At 41.6% G+C, this 16916-nt stretch overlaps 1 protein-coding gene and 1 long non-coding RNA gene across 3 annotated transcripts in view; one reads left to right on the top strand and one right to left on the bottom strand.

Moving 5' to 3' along the window:
* Positions 1–1413: 1413 nt before the first annotated feature.
* On the bottom strand, positions 1414–5807 carry LOC133488318 (uncharacterized). The gene is made up of 2 exons (XR_009791617.1): positions 5215–5807; positions 1414–3095 (listed from the first exon to the last, which is right to left on the bottom strand). It is a non-coding gene; the product is annotated as an uncharacterized LOC133488318 (long non-coding RNA).
* Positions 5808–6433: 626 nt separating this feature from the next.
* nt5e (5'-nucleotidase, ecto (CD73)) overlaps positions 6434–16916 on the top strand; it is a 17016-nt gene continuing 6533 nt past the window's right edge. The window contains exons 1-8 of one of the 2 annotated variants that reach the window (XM_061796007.1): positions 6434–7462; positions 7556–7778; positions 11451–11639; positions 13914–14111; positions 14199–14353; positions 14584–14692; positions 15223–15372; positions 15705–15905. In XM_061796007.1, coding sequence (XP_061651991.1) covers positions 6947–7462; positions 7556–7778; positions 11451–11639; positions 13914–14111; positions 14199–14353; positions 14584–14692; positions 15223–15372; positions 15705–15905 — 1741 coding nt within the window. In that variant the 5' untranslated portion in view covers positions 6434–6946. The remainder of the gene's footprint in view (positions 7463–7555; positions 7779–11450; positions 11640–13913; positions 14112–14198; positions 14354–14583; positions 14693–15222; positions 15373–15704; positions 15906–16916) is intronic. The other variant, XM_061796006.1, reaches the window with a different exon arrangement.

Raw genomic sequence — 16916 nt, 5'->3', positions numbered from 1 at the left:
GCGGTCACGGCGGCCTCGTTTCGCGCCACCGTGTACAAAACGGGTTGGTCGTGACAAAGTGGGGGGACGAGATGGACAAACATGACAGGCGGTGATTGCCATAGATCCCCGGCAAGCTCTTTAAAGTGTCAAAACATTTGCCATGGAAAGTCACGGCGCAAATGAGAAACCGAGTCAGCCGTAGTAAAACGGGGTGAATGCAATTCAACCTGACAGTACGCAACAGGGGGTATCAAAACTTGGAGGCGGTCTGTAGTGTGACGTGAAAATTATATTCAAGGGTCCACCCGCGCCGATCTTTTCTTTCTTTCTCTCAGTTACGTGCATGTCACGTCACGCGAGTCACAGCACTTCCGGTTCTACAGTGCTTGTGTCAAAATAAAAGCAAGTTTCAAAATAAAAGTCTATATGTATAAATGAACTAAAAGTTCCCTGAGAGGAAGAACAATGCCCACGGGCCGGATTGGACCGCCTGATGGGCTGGTTCTGGCCCACGGGGCGTACATTTGACATTACTGACCTCGGGTGTACGGTAGGTAGCCTTTTTGTAAACCTAAGTGCAAATGTAGCTTATCTAGTTCCTCCAAGATTCCACAAGAGTGTGTCGCCTACTTTGGTTTTTCCATTGGATTCTGCATGCAGTTTGCCTTCTGACTGCAAGCATGTTAAAAATAATGCAGACGTGGTCCAACTACAAGGGAGAAGAATCCTGACCTTGTACTGTACTTTTGTGTTTGGTCCTAAAATGACTCTGTAAGCATTTCCCAGAGGGACCGCATTGCTTTTAACTTAATATTTAGCAAGTGAAATGTCAGCCTCTTTAGCACCAAGAATAAACAGGTCAACAAAAGGCCCTTGTTTGAGGCTTTTTTTTGTGTGATACTTATTCCAAAAGGAGGAGTAGCCTCAACAAGGGCTGTCAAGAGAAGAAGAATGTGGAGAAGATAAACAACTCAAAGTACGTGGGAGAGAGTAACTCACCATTCAATATCAAAGTATGCCAACGTTACCAAATCACGATGCATGCGCAATAACTGATCTACAGTATTGTAAGAAAACCACAACAATATCTACAGTAACTGAAAAACTTTCACATCAAGCATACAAACTTTATTCAAAGTTTTTATTTTTTCAGTTTTTCATATATACTGACAAATAATAACACAAACAACTGAAATTAGACGGATTTAATATATAGTTCTGCCATCACTGTCGTTCCTTGTTTTATTATTTTTCAGCGGGCAGTACATAATAAATATTTGTTTATTTATTCAGAAAACTTGTTTTTATTAGTCATTTCGATACCCAAATGAGGAAAATACTGAGATTCACATCACAGTAAAAGGTCAAAAACATCAAATGTTTCTTACATCTTTACTCAAAGCAGTAAAAGATGTCGCCAAAGTTCAGGTAGAGTGTTTATTATTTTAATGCTTTACTCCAGGTTAACTTCTTTTTACATTTGTGTGCCATTTAACACAGTAAAAAAAAAAAATAGATATGCAAGGTGCATCTGCGATATGAATCACTTTTGAACTTTACATTGAGGGCTCTATTTTTACAGACAGCGGATCTGCGGCGGCGTCAAATGCTGACGGATTCCGATTTTTGTGCAAGCGCGACGCTCGCTGTGTGTGTTTGCCAAATTGGCAGACCGGTCTGCGCCAAGGTAGGGGCCAAGTTGAATGAGGGTGTGTCCTTTGAGATGCACCTGGCAGAGTGACAATTAGGTAGCGGGAAGTAAACGCTCAGACCACGTTCAACTGCAGGGTAGACCGCTGGTTTAATGCGATTTGGGTGAATCTGATCGAGGCACGGGCAGACAGATATGAGGTCCACTGACATATTCAAGTCGCCAGTGGTTATCACCAGCGCATTCTGTATACCCGCTCACATTGTCTGTTGCCGCACCAGCCAAGAACTGTGACAATGCTCCACTCGCACAAAGCTTGTCAATATATATTAACGCGAGGAGGGAGTGGACGACAACTTTGTTTTTTTTTTTTGGGTGCACTCGGTATTTCACGGAGGCACGGCTCCCACTCAATAGGCTTTGGCTTCTTACCCACGAGTTACTAAAGCCTGCAGGTCTCCATGGTGACCAAGCTGCCATGTGTGTCTACAGCTTGCCTGTTGGGTAAAAGGAGGCTTTGTGCACAGCGCATCATCGACTGACAACACCGATGCGTCGCCTTCCGCATGTGAGCGAGTCGGCCTTTCCTCTTGTCATTTCGCATGGATTGAATTGCATATGTGACAGTGTCAGAAAGTTACTCACTGAAAAAACTGCAGATGTATTATTGTGGTTGCCGTGGTGAAGAATAACGGCATCATATTGAGAGGCTTTTCACATTGCGCCCCTCTTACGGTAAGGTAAACAAACAGCTCTCAGTATCTGCAACCACAATCATAAACATAGAAAACTGATTTTCATTCTATTTGTAAAGGCTTTTTTAATACTTTAAACCCCTTTTATTAGAGATTATTACATGTAAAAAAAAACATACAGTAACAAATTAAAAATATGTAATTAAAGTAAAATGAAAACATTATGAGTCAAATATTACAGGTAAAACTGCAATATAGTACCATCATAATGACAAGATTAAAAAATACACGAGCGTAGTAGGCCTAAGTGTTCAGTAAAAACAGGACAGAGATGTTATTTCCAAAGAGTATATTTAATAATATTGTAAGCCACTATGGTATTCTGCACAGTTTGATCATTAACACATCACTTAACTATCGTGGGGAAAAAATTACTTGAATAATGATTCAGTTCAAATGTATTAAACATCAAAGTTAAATACAACTGAACTGCACTTAGACAATGATTTTTTCCCCATGTACCCTTGGAGGGAGCCCACAAACTTTACCACATTTTGAGCTAACTTACTGCTGTCTTTTCTGTGTATTTTCCAGCTAGATTGTTTTTGAACAAAAATGATGATGTCCACAAAAAGCTGGGACTCCATTGCTATTGGACTTACCAGTTTAGCCTCAAGTTGTGTGACATCAACCTAAGAAGCGTGGCACTGAATCAGATTAGGTCACAGTGAAGAAAGAGACGAGGACCAGCTGTTGCAAGAAGCCACCTTAACAGGAGACACGGATGAAAGCCATGGTAAAAGCACAAACAGTCAGTCAGGACTTGAATTAAATAAAACCTTCTCCACACATGCTGGGGAGAAAGTGAAGTATGTAGAGTACAGTAGCCCACACATACGCCAAACGTGGGTGCAGGGTGAGTCGCCAGGAAATAATACAAATTAAGCACCCGCAGTTGGATATGACTCAACTCGACTAATTAGTATACCAGTCCAACAACAAGTCCAGACATGACATCAGCCTCTGCAGGCCAGACCAAGGCCAGACCAGTGACCATTCTCTCCTGGGAAATGCTCAAAAATGAATTTGTGTATTTGTTCAAATTCATTCTTTGTGATCAGAACCTGCTCAATCTCTAGCCTCTGTCTCTTGTTCGACAATTTCTCGGATCCAAAAGACTTTTATATAAAAAGAAACTTTTTTTCATATAGAAAAACCTAATGTTACTTAAAGGTCCTCCATAGAGTGACTCTACAATAGTGTCAATTGTACTTAAAGAAAAACACCTTGGTTTTGTCATACGAATGTCCGGAAAAGGCACCTCTGACAGCTACTTCTGTTCAGTTTTGTATCCACTTTGTCCATATTTGGCGAAGACCGCCTCCTTTCCTCTGATTGGTTGCCTCCATGTAGAAGACCCACTTGTGAGAGCACACGTGTTTGTTATGTTGATAGCGCTGGGGAGCGAAAAGGGAAGGGGGAGTTTTTCTAGTGACGTAGATAAGATGAATTTCCTGATTTCAGGCCTGTCGGCAGAAAAATGTCTGGAACTCAGGAATGCGCGGGCGATTTTAATTCATACTTCACATGTTTACTGAGGAACCAAAGAGACGATATTACATCCCAAATACTAGAAAAAGTTGGTTTGGCAAAATACCGGACCTTTGAAGGGAGACAATATGCTAACTGCTAGCAATATTTGAATGTAGCCTCATTTGAAGAAAAAAAACAAAAACAACATTCTGACACGCCAAACTTTCTGCGTCGTGGTCATGAGGTGCCCTAGACGCCAGAATGGCAATCGTTGATTATGTCACACTGCACTGGTATCGAGGCTCGATCGGGGACTCGTAACACAAATGATCGGCCACGACAGTGAACGTTTGCGACGTTTCTCTCGGGTCAAAACATTAGATACATACATTTGTGTAGCCTGAGCTCGGCATCAGGTGTTGGACACAGACGGGGCCCCGATTTCATCTGGCCCTGCTTATGGTCACTGCGAGCCTTACCTCCGTGGTTTTCCAACATCGAAGGCTTCAGCTTAAATTGCAAAATTAATATATGACATACTAAAATGATGTGCATTTAATTCATCATTCTCGATGAATGTGCAAACAACAAATAGCTAGGGACTTAGGGACAAACACATTTTCCTGTTTATAAATATATGAACGTTCTTTCAGTTTATCACTCCTGCCTTTTGCTACCAATGAGATTTGTCACAGAATTGACGCCCAGGCTCTCAGTGCAGTGATGCATGCCAACTTGATTGCACACAAGTGTTTTCACTTGTCACTTGTCGGTGTTCCGCACCTCCTGTGTGCACGTATTATATTGTCAACTTTTATTGCTTTTCATTTCACTCCCCGACAGCTGAGCTCCAGCTCTTGCCGTTTCTGTTTTCCCGACGCTAATGCTGTTTGTTGTGTTATTATCGCACAATTCATTTGTGACTGCACAGTGATGTCTCACACTACAAAGTCTGAAGGCAGAAGGATTTGGATTGTCACCCCCAATATTACATTTGTATTGTCAATAGTTGATTTGAAATACACGTTTAAGATCTACTTTGACTTTTTCTGAGGATATTTTCGCAGTAAAAAAAAAAAGGTTGAAATGATGTTTGATCAATATTCTCTCCACTATTATGTTTTTAAAGCCAGAAAACTCATTTAAATTAATCATACTTGAAAGCTGTACTTAGAATTTTACTAGTTGTTTCTCATTAAAGACTCAACTCAACTTTATTTATAAAGCACTTTATGTTAAAATGATGCCACATTAATATTTGTATCTCAAATATTATATTTCACAACCAACAAGTGTATTTAGACACACTAATAAGATATACTTTCACTTTTACCAGTCCATGGTGTACCCTACCTCTCACCCGAAGTCAGCTGGGATTTGCTCCAGCACACCCAGGAGCCTAAAAAGGGATAAGTGATATCGGAAATATATATTAATATATACATTGGACGTCAAAAGGTGTATTTAAATGCGCTTTATGGACATAAAAATGTTACAGTGGACGGAAAAATACTGAGTCAACATTTTAACATCATTTTCTGGAAAAACAACAAAGTATAGCTTTTAAAAACAAACAAAAACAAATTTAAGCTACACTTTGGCTTTTTCTGATATTGCTTTCCCAATTAAAAAAAAGGGTTAAAATGATATTAAATCCAGATTTTTGTCCTGAAATATTACCTTCATACTCAACTCATTTCAACACAGTTTGATTCATTTCGCACTTTAACAACAACCGTCAATTATCTAGACAACAAGTGTGTCTAAACACTCTTCTAAACTCTACTTTGACTTTTGCTGACGTTATTTCCCTATTAAAAAAAGGGTGAAATGATGTTAAATCTGTCCTCTGTACTGGTTATCCTCACTAGGGTGGCAGGTGTGCTGGAGCCTATCCCAGCTGACTTTGAGCAAGAGCCAGGGTACACCTTGAACCGGTTGTGTGCTAATCACAGGACAGAGTGTCCGAGTATTCCGTACACACAGGCACGGGGAGAAAATGCAAACACCACAGAGGAAGGTTGGAACCCAGAACTTGAACCCACAACCTCTGAATTGTGAGACAGATGTGCTAACCAATTGGCCCACTTGCTTCCTACAGTCATTGTGAAAAACACTTTCTACGGCATAAATATAAAACTTTGTCAACCTAAGTACAACAGGCGGCTGTGGCTGAGTAGGTAGAGCGGGTTGTCCAGTGACCGAAAGGCAGTCGCCCATTAGTGTATGAATGTGTGTGTGAATGGGTGACTGTGATAGTGTAGATAAAGTGCTATATAAGTGCAGTCTATTTGCCATAGCAGTAACTGAGCATAACTTCTTGTGCCACACGACATCTTTTGTAACCTCGGAATGTCTAAAGCAGAGGTCAGCAGCATGGTGTCTGCGGGCACAAGGTAGCCCCCAGGGACCACACTGAGTAGCAGGCGGGCCTGTTCTAAAATGAGCTGACCAGTGATGGGACATTGTGATTTTCTTGGGACTATTGTAAACGTGGCGGCACGGTGTGCGACTGGTTAGCACATCTGCCTCACAGTTCTGTGGACCCGGGTTCAAATCCGGCTTCGCCTTTGTGGAGTTTGCAGGTTCTCCCTATGCCTGTGTGGGTTTTCCCTGCGCACAAATCCCCCAAAACATGCATGGTAGGTTCATTGAAGATTCTAAATTGTGACTGGTTGTTTGTTTATATGCGCCCTGCGATTGGCTGGCAACCAGTTCAGCGTGTACCCCGCCTCCCGTCCGCAGTTAGATGGGATAGGCGCCAGCATACCTGTGACCCTAGTGAGGATAAGCGCGGAAGAAAATGGATATTGTAAAAGTGATCATTTGACAATATAAACAGTTTACAGAAATATAGTGTTTCATGTTGATATTTACTTTATGTTTCCCACCCTGTTAAAATAATTCTTGACAATTTATTGTGAGATATCATTAACATAATCAGTGCCTGCACACAGATGAATATATTATTAACAATTTAAAAAAAAAAAAAAAGGACATTTGAGCATTTCGTTTTATTTCACAAGTGTGTATTAAACTGGAAGCCATATGCTTAGCCTAGCCAAGAAACAGCTCTCATTTTGAAATGTCGGTGACCCCTGGTCGAAACAGATCGAAGGTGATGACGTACGGGGGAAAAAAAACTCCTGAAAAGAAGGTTCTAATTGGCAATAGCCAACCCACAGCTGAAAGTGAAGCCCACGCCTTTTCTTTTTTTTTCCCTCTCTGTCATTTCTCGCGGTCACCAAAGCCGCTCACACGAAAAATGAGTGTCTCGTGGAAGCTACTCTCGACTTGCCTGTACTTTCTGCTTTTCGATACCTGGCACCGGGCTTCGAGCTTCGACCTGACCCTGCTGCACACCAACGACAACCACGCGCGCATCGAGGAGACCAGCGTGGACTCTGCCAAGTGCCCAGCCGGGGGTCGCTGCTACGCTGGCGTGGCGCGACGCTTCACTCAAGTGTCGCAGATCCGCAGAGACGACAAGAATGTCTTGCTACTGGACGCCGGCGACCAGTTCCAAGGCACCGTGTGGTTTAATTACTACAAAGGCGAGGAAGCGGCTTACTTTATGAACAAACTTGGCTATGACGCGATGGTAAATGTCTTTTAAAAAGTTGACAGGTCAAAGTCTTGCAAGTGGAAACAACTCCCCCCCCCCTCTCTCTTTGTTTTTTCTTTTTCGTCACAGGCTTTCGGGAACCACGAGTTCGACAACGGAGTGGAGGGTCTTATCGCTCCTTTCCTGCAGAATGTTAATTGCACAGTGGTGAGTTCCAACATCAGACCGGACCGGACTCTGGCCGCGAACTTGAGCCGCTATTACCGGCCTCACGCGGTACTGAGCGTCGGCTCGGAGAAGGTGGCCGTGGTGGGATACACCACCGTAGAGACCCCCTTCTTGTCGATGCCAGGTAAAAAAGCTTCCCGAGTACAGTATCGCCGTTCATTTCGTATTGTAGCTCACCAGTGAGTTGAGCCGATCCATTGCCGTCATCTCAGTTAACACTGTAGTCTCTTCCATATTAGGAAGCGGAAGATGCACAGTACATCTCACACAAGACCACAGCAGCAAATCAGGAATATCCAGAGGTGATACTGGTCTAAAAAATTAAATACTCTGGTAGAAATACTCATTCTACTCCTTGACTTAGGTCAAATTAAAAAAGAAATATATATATATATATATGTGTGTGTGTGTGTGTGTGTGCGCGTGTTTTTTTTTTGTTTTGCTGCCAATTATATACAACGTCCATTCTGAAAACTTTGCACAAGGAAAATCAACTGCACACAAAATAGTATCCCTCTTTTCTTAACGAGCACCGTATTCATACCTGACAGCTTTGCTACAAGCAAACTTTGGACAGGATAATCAAGACTTGACTGACAACGGGTCCTGTGTGAGCACCTGGATACGTTTTAACAGCTACAGTGTGTATCTGCTCAATTAACTCATGATAAAAACTGAAAAATACACCTTACCTGTATTGTGTTTTTTCAGATTAGACGTTGGTGGGTTTTAGATTGGCACATGACAATGTATGTGCCACAAGTCCAACAATACTCTTTAAAAAGGCGATGGACAGGAAATACAATCAACCCTGACTACTACGCGGTTCGACTATCGCGGATTCACGACCTCGTGGATTTTTTTACAGTGCAATTCTGAATGCTGTTTTTTACAGCGTACAAACCCGCCTTGTATTCTGCATCCTGATTGGCTACGGCACTGTAGACCAATTTGAATCCATCTTCTCCGCGCCATGTCTCCTGTACAGCACTCCTGTACAGCACAGAATGCGTTCAGCTTGCTAAATTTAAATTAGTGTTTGAATGCTAGCAGTGTGACTCTAAAGTGCCTCCTGTTTGCAAGTTTTCTCCCAGACATAACCAACAATGTCGACGAAACATGCTGCACCGACAAGGCCACCTGCGGTCGCACCCAAAAGGCAAAGGAAGGTGCCAACTATTGAAGGTGGCATGAAGGACGGCCAGAGGAAGCGTGAAATACACGCGAGTCACAATTAATAATTATGTTTCCAACCTCATACGTTGTTCATTAAAATTACATTTGTTATTTCGAAAAAAAAATGTTTGGGCCTTAAAACGGGTTTTGACCTTTGTTTCGTTATACAATAATATTAACAATAATAATAATAATGTACTTATTTTTCTTACAAAGGTTTGAACTTTAAACGCGTTTAAACGAGAGAGAAATGTGAGAAAGTGTTAATGGTGAGGTTTATAGGATAAGAGAGTAAAAGCACAAAGTCGGCAGAAAAATAAATACTCATGTAAAGTGCAGATTCAGGAAAAATCCATTTAATTAGAGTAATGAAGCGTTTGTACTTCGTATTTTTCGCACCACTGGAAATATCACACTAAAAAATTAATTCAGAACACTGCTCAATAGAGCCAATCGTGTCTCGGGTCCAAAGCAATGATCAACCTCTAATTGGTTGAATATACAATCATTTTACTCATCGGAGATAATGAAATGGAATACAAACTAACCATTAAATATTATCAACTGGCGGCCAAGTGTAAAAATATGCCCCCCCTCCTTTTGCCCAGTCAGCTAAAATCGGCTCCAGCTCATCCGCAACCCTATTGAGGACAAAAGCTACAGCAAACAGATGGCTGGACTGTATACAAATAGTTGGGTCTCTGGAGTGCTTGGCCACCAGTAAGAAATGAATTGTTATCTGCCTCGTTCTGAAAATGTCAACTTCCCATTGGCCCAGGAGTATGTGACCAGGTCGAGGGCGGGCTCACTTGCATGAGATGGGGCCGCCCCCTAGAAACAGGCGGATTTATATTGACTTTGAAATATATCCATAATACATGATACTGGTACCAAATCCTTAAATCTGTCAGCAAAGGTCTTACAAATGTCACTGTAAAGAAGATTGCAATTTTTCCTTTGTAAATAATTTGACAAATTTGGAATGAATGCTTTAGCATAGCAGAAACCAATCATCCCCATCCAGTTCCTTTTATGCTGCTATGCATACAATTGATTGTTTTTGAATGTGTTATTGTATACAGTACTGGTATGTATGAGCAGGGTATTAGGAACTGGAGCGGGAGGATTGCTGAAGCCGAGTCCTCGGGCATTTATCAAAACCTTCAGAACTTTGATACAAGTGTAAAAATATGATAGCCGCTGTCTCGTAAAAATAGTACGACGCGTACGCAAGCAGAAGAGAGGCAAGATTTCTGAAGGCGAGATGACTTCATGCATCACACACTTAAACTGTTAATATAAGTGTTAAGCTGTTAAAATCAGTGTAAATGAGGTTAACCATAATATGCCAAAACAAAGTGTGTACTCACCATTTGCTGACACATAACGGTCACATATTTGCGGTTTTTCATTCACGAGCTTAGCTATTCGTAAATTCTCTTGGAACCTATCCTTATTTAGTTGCTGAAAAACTCACCTATTTGCTGTTTTTTTTGTGCTCAGGCCAAAGCAAAAAAAGTGCTGCTTGAGCACCATCTTGTGGCCTCTTGGCTCCAAGTAACTATGGTGACATGAGTTGATCGTTTCATTTCGACAAAAGTAGTGCTTTGCCGTCGTCAATGGGCATCATGGTACCAAGGAACTATGGTGGAGTTGAGGAGCTTCATTCAGACCAAAGTTATGCTTTGCCGTCATCTTGTGGCATCTGCAAGCAATTTGATTTGATTGCTTTATTGAATCAAATGAAATAAATAAAGTGGCAATAAATGTCATACTTCCGCACAGTTCACATGTTCAAAAAGGAGTAGCAAGTCTAGTCCTACCTCTTGGCCACGATTTAGTTTTGACTTAACATATTAATCCAATAATAAAATATTCTATATGAATTACCTGTTATATAAATGTATCCAAATAACAGGCCTAATAACAAATCATATAAACTGTACATACATGCGTATCTGTATTTATAATGAAACAAAAAAAACAGAACTTCAGCAACACAACCTTCTCGGCACAAACACAAACTAAATTTGAAACGTTTTAAGAAAAAAATATACAATTATAACCCTCTTTGGGTTGTATCAATTATTCACAGATTCTTCGCTATTCACGTCAGGGCTCGGAGTGCTCATCCCCCGAATAGGGTGGGACACTGTCGATTGCTGAAAATAAGGTCTTTTCATGCTTAGTGCATTGTCATAAAAGTGTAGAAAGCTGTTAATCACCGTAATATCATGCTAAAAAATATTGTAAAAAATATCATTTGTTCGCCTTTAAAAGTCTACGTCTCCACTCTGAATGTAATTACAATACATTGCTTAAAATCGTGCTGCAGACACAAATACCATTGAACTGATGAAGAGGTTGCTATTCATGCACAATTTGTAAATACTGTACATTTGTTTACTTTGTCATTTCTACATTTACATGTCCCTTAACACATTTACTGTCAAATCAATTTTGCAATGGCAAAATTGTCTTAATTTGGTAATGGACTTCTATATGGCTTTCTATTTTTAAAAGGTAGGGTAGGTTCATTGCTCAAGAGCTGTTTGTATATTCATTTAGCTGAACTATCTTGTTGCTGAACCTTTCCTTCCTTCCTGTGTTTGCATATTAGGACCACACCTAAAGTTTGATGATGAGGTGGCATCCCTGCAGATTGAAGTTGACAAACTGCACACACTTGGCTATAACAAGATAATCGCCCTGGGACACTCTGGTTTTGACATTGATCAAATAATTGCTCAGCGAGTGAGAGGAGTCGATGTGGTCATTGGAGGACACACAAACACATTCCTATATTCTGGTACATATTTATCTTCTTTCTTCAGTCAATACCCCTACAGTCCTGGTTTTAGATCAATCCAACAGAGGCTGGAATGTATCCAGTACATACTCTATATTGCTAATGGGTTTTAACCACAGATCCACAGTGTGCACTTAAATAGGGAGATTGCAGTTTTCAGCCTTACTGCAAAAAACAAAAAACAAAACAGAAAACTGCAGTCTCCCTTTAAAATGGGTTCATTGAATGCAAATCCAGATGTTGACCAGCTCTACATGTATGTTCTTCTTTTTGATTTCTTGCACAATATGATTGTCATGGTATATCGTCATTGGACATCCACTACAGTAGCACTTAACTTGGTAATATTGTTTTTTAGGGCCAAATTCTGAACAAAAAGAATTAACAATATTTGGGCAAAAGGCGGAGGCACGGTTGCATCACAGGAAAGAGGTTCTTGGTTCAAATCTCGGCTCTGCCATTCCTGTGTAGAATCTGCATATTCTCCCTATGAGTGCGTGGGTACGCTTGCTTCCTCGCGCATTCCAAAAACACGCTTCTTATGTTAATTGAAGACCAGAGAATTGCCCATAGGCACGAATGAATGAGTCAATTGTTGTTTGTCAAATATGTGCCCTGCAATTGAGTCCTGAGTGTTGCCCAAAGTCATCCGCGATCGTCTCGAGCTCACCTGTGAGGACAAGCATTGGAGAAAAGGGATGGATTGATAATGTCATTCTGTGGGAAACAATACATTTATGATGATTAAGCCTTACGTCATTTGTTGTCTTGTTAAAGGCCATCAAGTAAGACTTCGAAGAATTAAGAAAATGTTAAAAATCTGTTGCCTTGTTAAATACGCACCCCCTCTTTTAGGTTTTTTGATTAATCAAACATGATTGCGAAAGCATAACCACCTTGCTGGAGGTAATAAAATGATAGATTTAGCCAGAATCCATATATAGTAGTGGTGTGCGATACTGCAAGATTTAATATTGATTCGATAGCAAGTAAATATGAGGCCAGTTTTGTGGATGACGATACCGATATGCATTCATCCACCCATTTTTCAGAGCGCTTATCCTCACCAGGGTCGCGGGCGTGCTAGAGCTTAACCCAGTTGACTCTGGGCGAGAGGCGAGGTACACCCTGAACTGGTCGCCAGCCAATCGCAGGGCACATGAAAAACAAACAACCATTCGCGCACACATTCACAACTTAAGAGTCTTCAATCAACCCACTATCAGAAAACCCACACAGGCACAGGGAGAACTTGCAAACCTCATACAGGCGAGGAATATGAATATGAATATGAATATGAACCCGGGTCCTCAGAACTGTGAGACAGATGTGGCAACCAGTCGTCCACCGTGCCGCCACGATACTGATACTTTTTCACAATTGAGGATGATGCATCATGAAATTGAAAAAAAAGGACTAAATCTGAATGAATTTTCAGGAAAATTTGCACCTTTTTACCGAATGTTCATTAAATACTAGGAAAGGATTTGGGCAATGTTTACAGTATAAGTAAGTAGAAAATACTTTATCATAAATGTTTTTGTTTACTTACTATAGTGTAAATATAGCAAGTAGACAGTACCTCTTTCACAGTAAACACTAAAGTGTATATTATTCGATTAAATATAAGATGCATTATATTAGGACATTTGTGCCATTCATTTCCATAACACATCAAGGTCAAAGCCTAATTGATACTTTTTGTTTTGGCTGCTGAGGATGACAAAAATGCTACTTTCACCACGACTGCCAAACTGAAAGGCCCATAGCAGAAAACTCTGCCTGCGATTTGTACATTTGTTTGTTTCCACAATATTTTACCCGCTTTTTACAGATTGACTTTCTCGAACTTGCGGCCTGAAAAGGAAGGCACACGGCGTTCCTCTTCCTCTCTGCATCCCTCGACTCGGTTTTTCTGTGCTGCTGTTTATGTGCATGTTGCTGGCCGGGTCACGTTGGCTACGCTTATTTGCTTGTTTGCCTGGTGCCGCCGAGTCACGTGACGGGTGGCGCAACCTCAAAAAGAGAGGGGGGGGGGGACTGCCGGAAGCGGCAGTTAAGTTGGACACGCTACGTGTCAGCTAAGTTACACCTCTCTGATAAAGACTGCAGCAGTGCATATACTGTGGAAGAGAAACCATAACTCGAGTGTCGATCTCATGATACTGACACCTATCTATATCAATCACAACATCGGTATCGATATTTGGATCGATCAGTCCGGCACAAGGGTTAGTAACTTAGTAATAAAGGTTGTATTGTTCCGCTCTATAGGACCCGCTCCATCTACGGAAGTGCCAGCAGGTCCGTACCCATTCATGGTGATGTCAGATGATGGCAGAAATGTGCCAGTGGTTCAGGCATATGCCTTTGGAAAATACCTGGGCTACTTGAAGGTCACCTTTGATGAGGCTGGAAATGTTGTCCAAGCAGTTGGAAACCCTATCCTGTTGGACAGCAGCATACCTCAAGGTAGACTGCAGTAATTGACACCAAAACATCTCATTAACACCGCAAAAAGCTTGTTTGATGTTTTCATTGAGCTTTTTTAACCTCCAGATCCCAATATCCTTGCTGATGTCGAGAAGTGGAAGAAGGAGCTGGATCAGTACTCGTTGCAGTATGTCGGCCAGACATTAGTTTACCTCAATGGGACCTTTGAGGAGTGTCGTTTTCGGGAATGCAACCTTGGAAACTTGATTTGCGATGCCATGGTAATACGTCAGAACTTCTGTAAACTGTGAGCCTAACAAACTGCGTGGTTAACCATGAGACGGCATGCTTGGCCCACCAGCTTTGACACCAACTTCGGTTGCCGTCTGTGCATGTTCAGCCTGTCAGCTCTTGTGGGCTTGTAGGTTTTAAATGGCTGCAGAGACAAGGGTGATGAGTTGAAAAGCACAGTTCCAATCTCTCACATTGTTCTTTGCTTTTGTGACGTTAGGTTAACCACAATTTAAAAGAATCTAATGAGCTGCAGTGGAATCATGTGGGCGTATGCATATTGAACAGCGGAGCCATTCGCACAGCAATTGATGAACGCTATAAAAATGGTAAACTATGAAGTGGACACTTTTTTGATGCTTTTCCACTGCGCCGTAACAGTTCGCCTCAGATTGGAGTTTCGCCCCGAAGCATCAGTGCGAGGAGTTGTCTGTATTTACTGCATGCACTGCACTTCTTGGCAGGTGGCCAACGGCCGCAGTAGCGAGGCAAGTTATTCAGGACGTGACTGAGGAAACAGACCACTACAACAAAGTGGAGACTGTAGAGTATGATACAACTGGGTCAGCTAACAGAAGTGCTTTTATCATTTCAAGCCATGTATCCTCAAAGGTTAGGATGAATCTACTTGACGAATGAGCGACCAACAGTTGTTTACATCCCCCATATCGTATCAGATCGTCACGGTGACTAGGTAGTAGAAAAGGAGCCGTTTCACCCCCCAATGGAAACAAAATAATAATGAGTAATAATGTGGCGAGTCAAGTCAGTACCGTGCAGTGGATAGGCATTAGGTCTGCGGGCGCGACACAGCTTTGTCTTATATTTGTGTTGTTTTTGTCTGACTCTTTACTCTCAGGTACCATAACAATGGAGGAGATCCTCACCGTCTTACCATTTCAACAAACTGTGGACTTGATCCAGATAAAGGGGTCAACCATGAAAAAGGCTTTTGAATACTCTGTTCACAGATATGGAGGCATGCATGGAGAATTCCTGCAAGTGTCAGGTCTTGTTGCTCATCAACTAGCGTTGTTTTACAATCTCAGTATTATCAAGTTAATCATTGATCGCAGTTTGTTACAGTTTTGAGCATTGGCCAGTTCGGTTGCACAAAAAGTACAGAAGCGATTGACACTTACCTTTATGGAAGGTTGTTGTATAGGCCAAGGAAGAACCATTTCCAACCCACAATCAAAATTTCAAAATGATTCTATAATTAACAAGGAGATAACATACTAACCGAACAAACACAAATACGATTGGAAGATCTGCATCGCACTGAGTATACACCCAGGTCTGTTTTTCTTACCAAACATCCAATTTTTTCTACCTTTGTAGGCATCCATGTAGAGTATGACCTCTCAAAGCCAGTAAACCAGCGGGTCGCATCCTTGTCTGTGCTCTGCACCCAGTGCAGAGTGCCAAAGTACGAACCACTGGACCTGGAGAAGACCTACCCTGTGGTCATGCCTTCTTACCTAGTGGGCGGAGGTGACGGCTACACCATGTTCAAGAGGGAGATGCTCAAGCATAATACTGGTGAGTAGAGGGGACAACGTTTTAGCTGAGTTTAGCTTCAGTCTCTGCAATGTCTCAAAGTCTTATCTGCTGCAATGTTTACAATAACAAAGTTAGTAGCGATTTCTCCTAAATGTACTTGGTAGAAGACATCAATGCATGCCTTTTTGCAAAGTTCATTGCAAAAGTTGGCGGTAAAGAAAGTTAACAGTTGAAACATGATGCACTCGGGGCAGCACATGCTTGAAACGGGGTACGTTTAGGGCATCATAGTGCTTAAGTGGATTCTCCCACTACGTTTTCTTCCCACATTCCAAAGACTGTCCAGAGACTTTGAACACTCGAAAGAGACAATTTGCAAACACATTTCTCCTTCCTCAGCAGATTTGACTCAACTGCCAACCAAATTAAACAGTTTTAAGTGAGAGAAACCAGAAGGACCTTTGATGGAAGTGCAAATGGCCACCAAGTCATGGTCCATTAGTCAGGGGGGCATCCTCGCCCAAAGTCAGCTTGGATAGGATAAGATAACACATCCCTGTTCAAACGCCATGTATTGGTGATATTAAAAAATGAGACCAAGCTCAATAATTTCAAAACTTATTCCACCATAAATGTGACCTATAATCTGTTCATAGAAACAGGAAGTAAAAATAAATAACTGAAATAATGTGGTTTGTCCACACCCTCATAACTGGGGATGTGGCTGAGTCAGAGTTTACCATTCACATTCAAACTCACTGAATTGGAGTCAGCACACACCTGCCACCCTTTAAGTGCCTCCGAGTAACAAAAGTGCAGATGTTCTCGTGGTACAGATTTTCCTCTCGTTTTTTGTAGCCATGGTCTGCTGAGAGCTTCCACGGCATCAGAGGGATCTCATTGTTCATGGTGTAAGTCAGGAGAAGGGTACAAAATGGTTTCCAAGGCATTAAATATACATATGTGGACAAAATTGTTGGTACCCCTCTGTTAATGAAAGAAAACGCCACAGTGGTCACATAAATAACTCTGACGAAAGTAATAATACAT

Source organism: Phyllopteryx taeniolatus, chromosome 13 (assembly GCF_024500385.1).
Source record: "Phyllopteryx taeniolatus isolate TA_2022b chromosome 13, UOR_Ptae_1.2, whole genome shotgun sequence".
Classification (NCBI taxonomy): Eukaryota; Metazoa; Chordata; class Actinopteri; order Syngnathiformes; family Syngnathidae; genus Phyllopteryx; species Phyllopteryx taeniolatus.
Note: the sequence above shows the minus strand (reverse complement) of the source record. Positions and strands in the feature narration are given on the sequence as shown.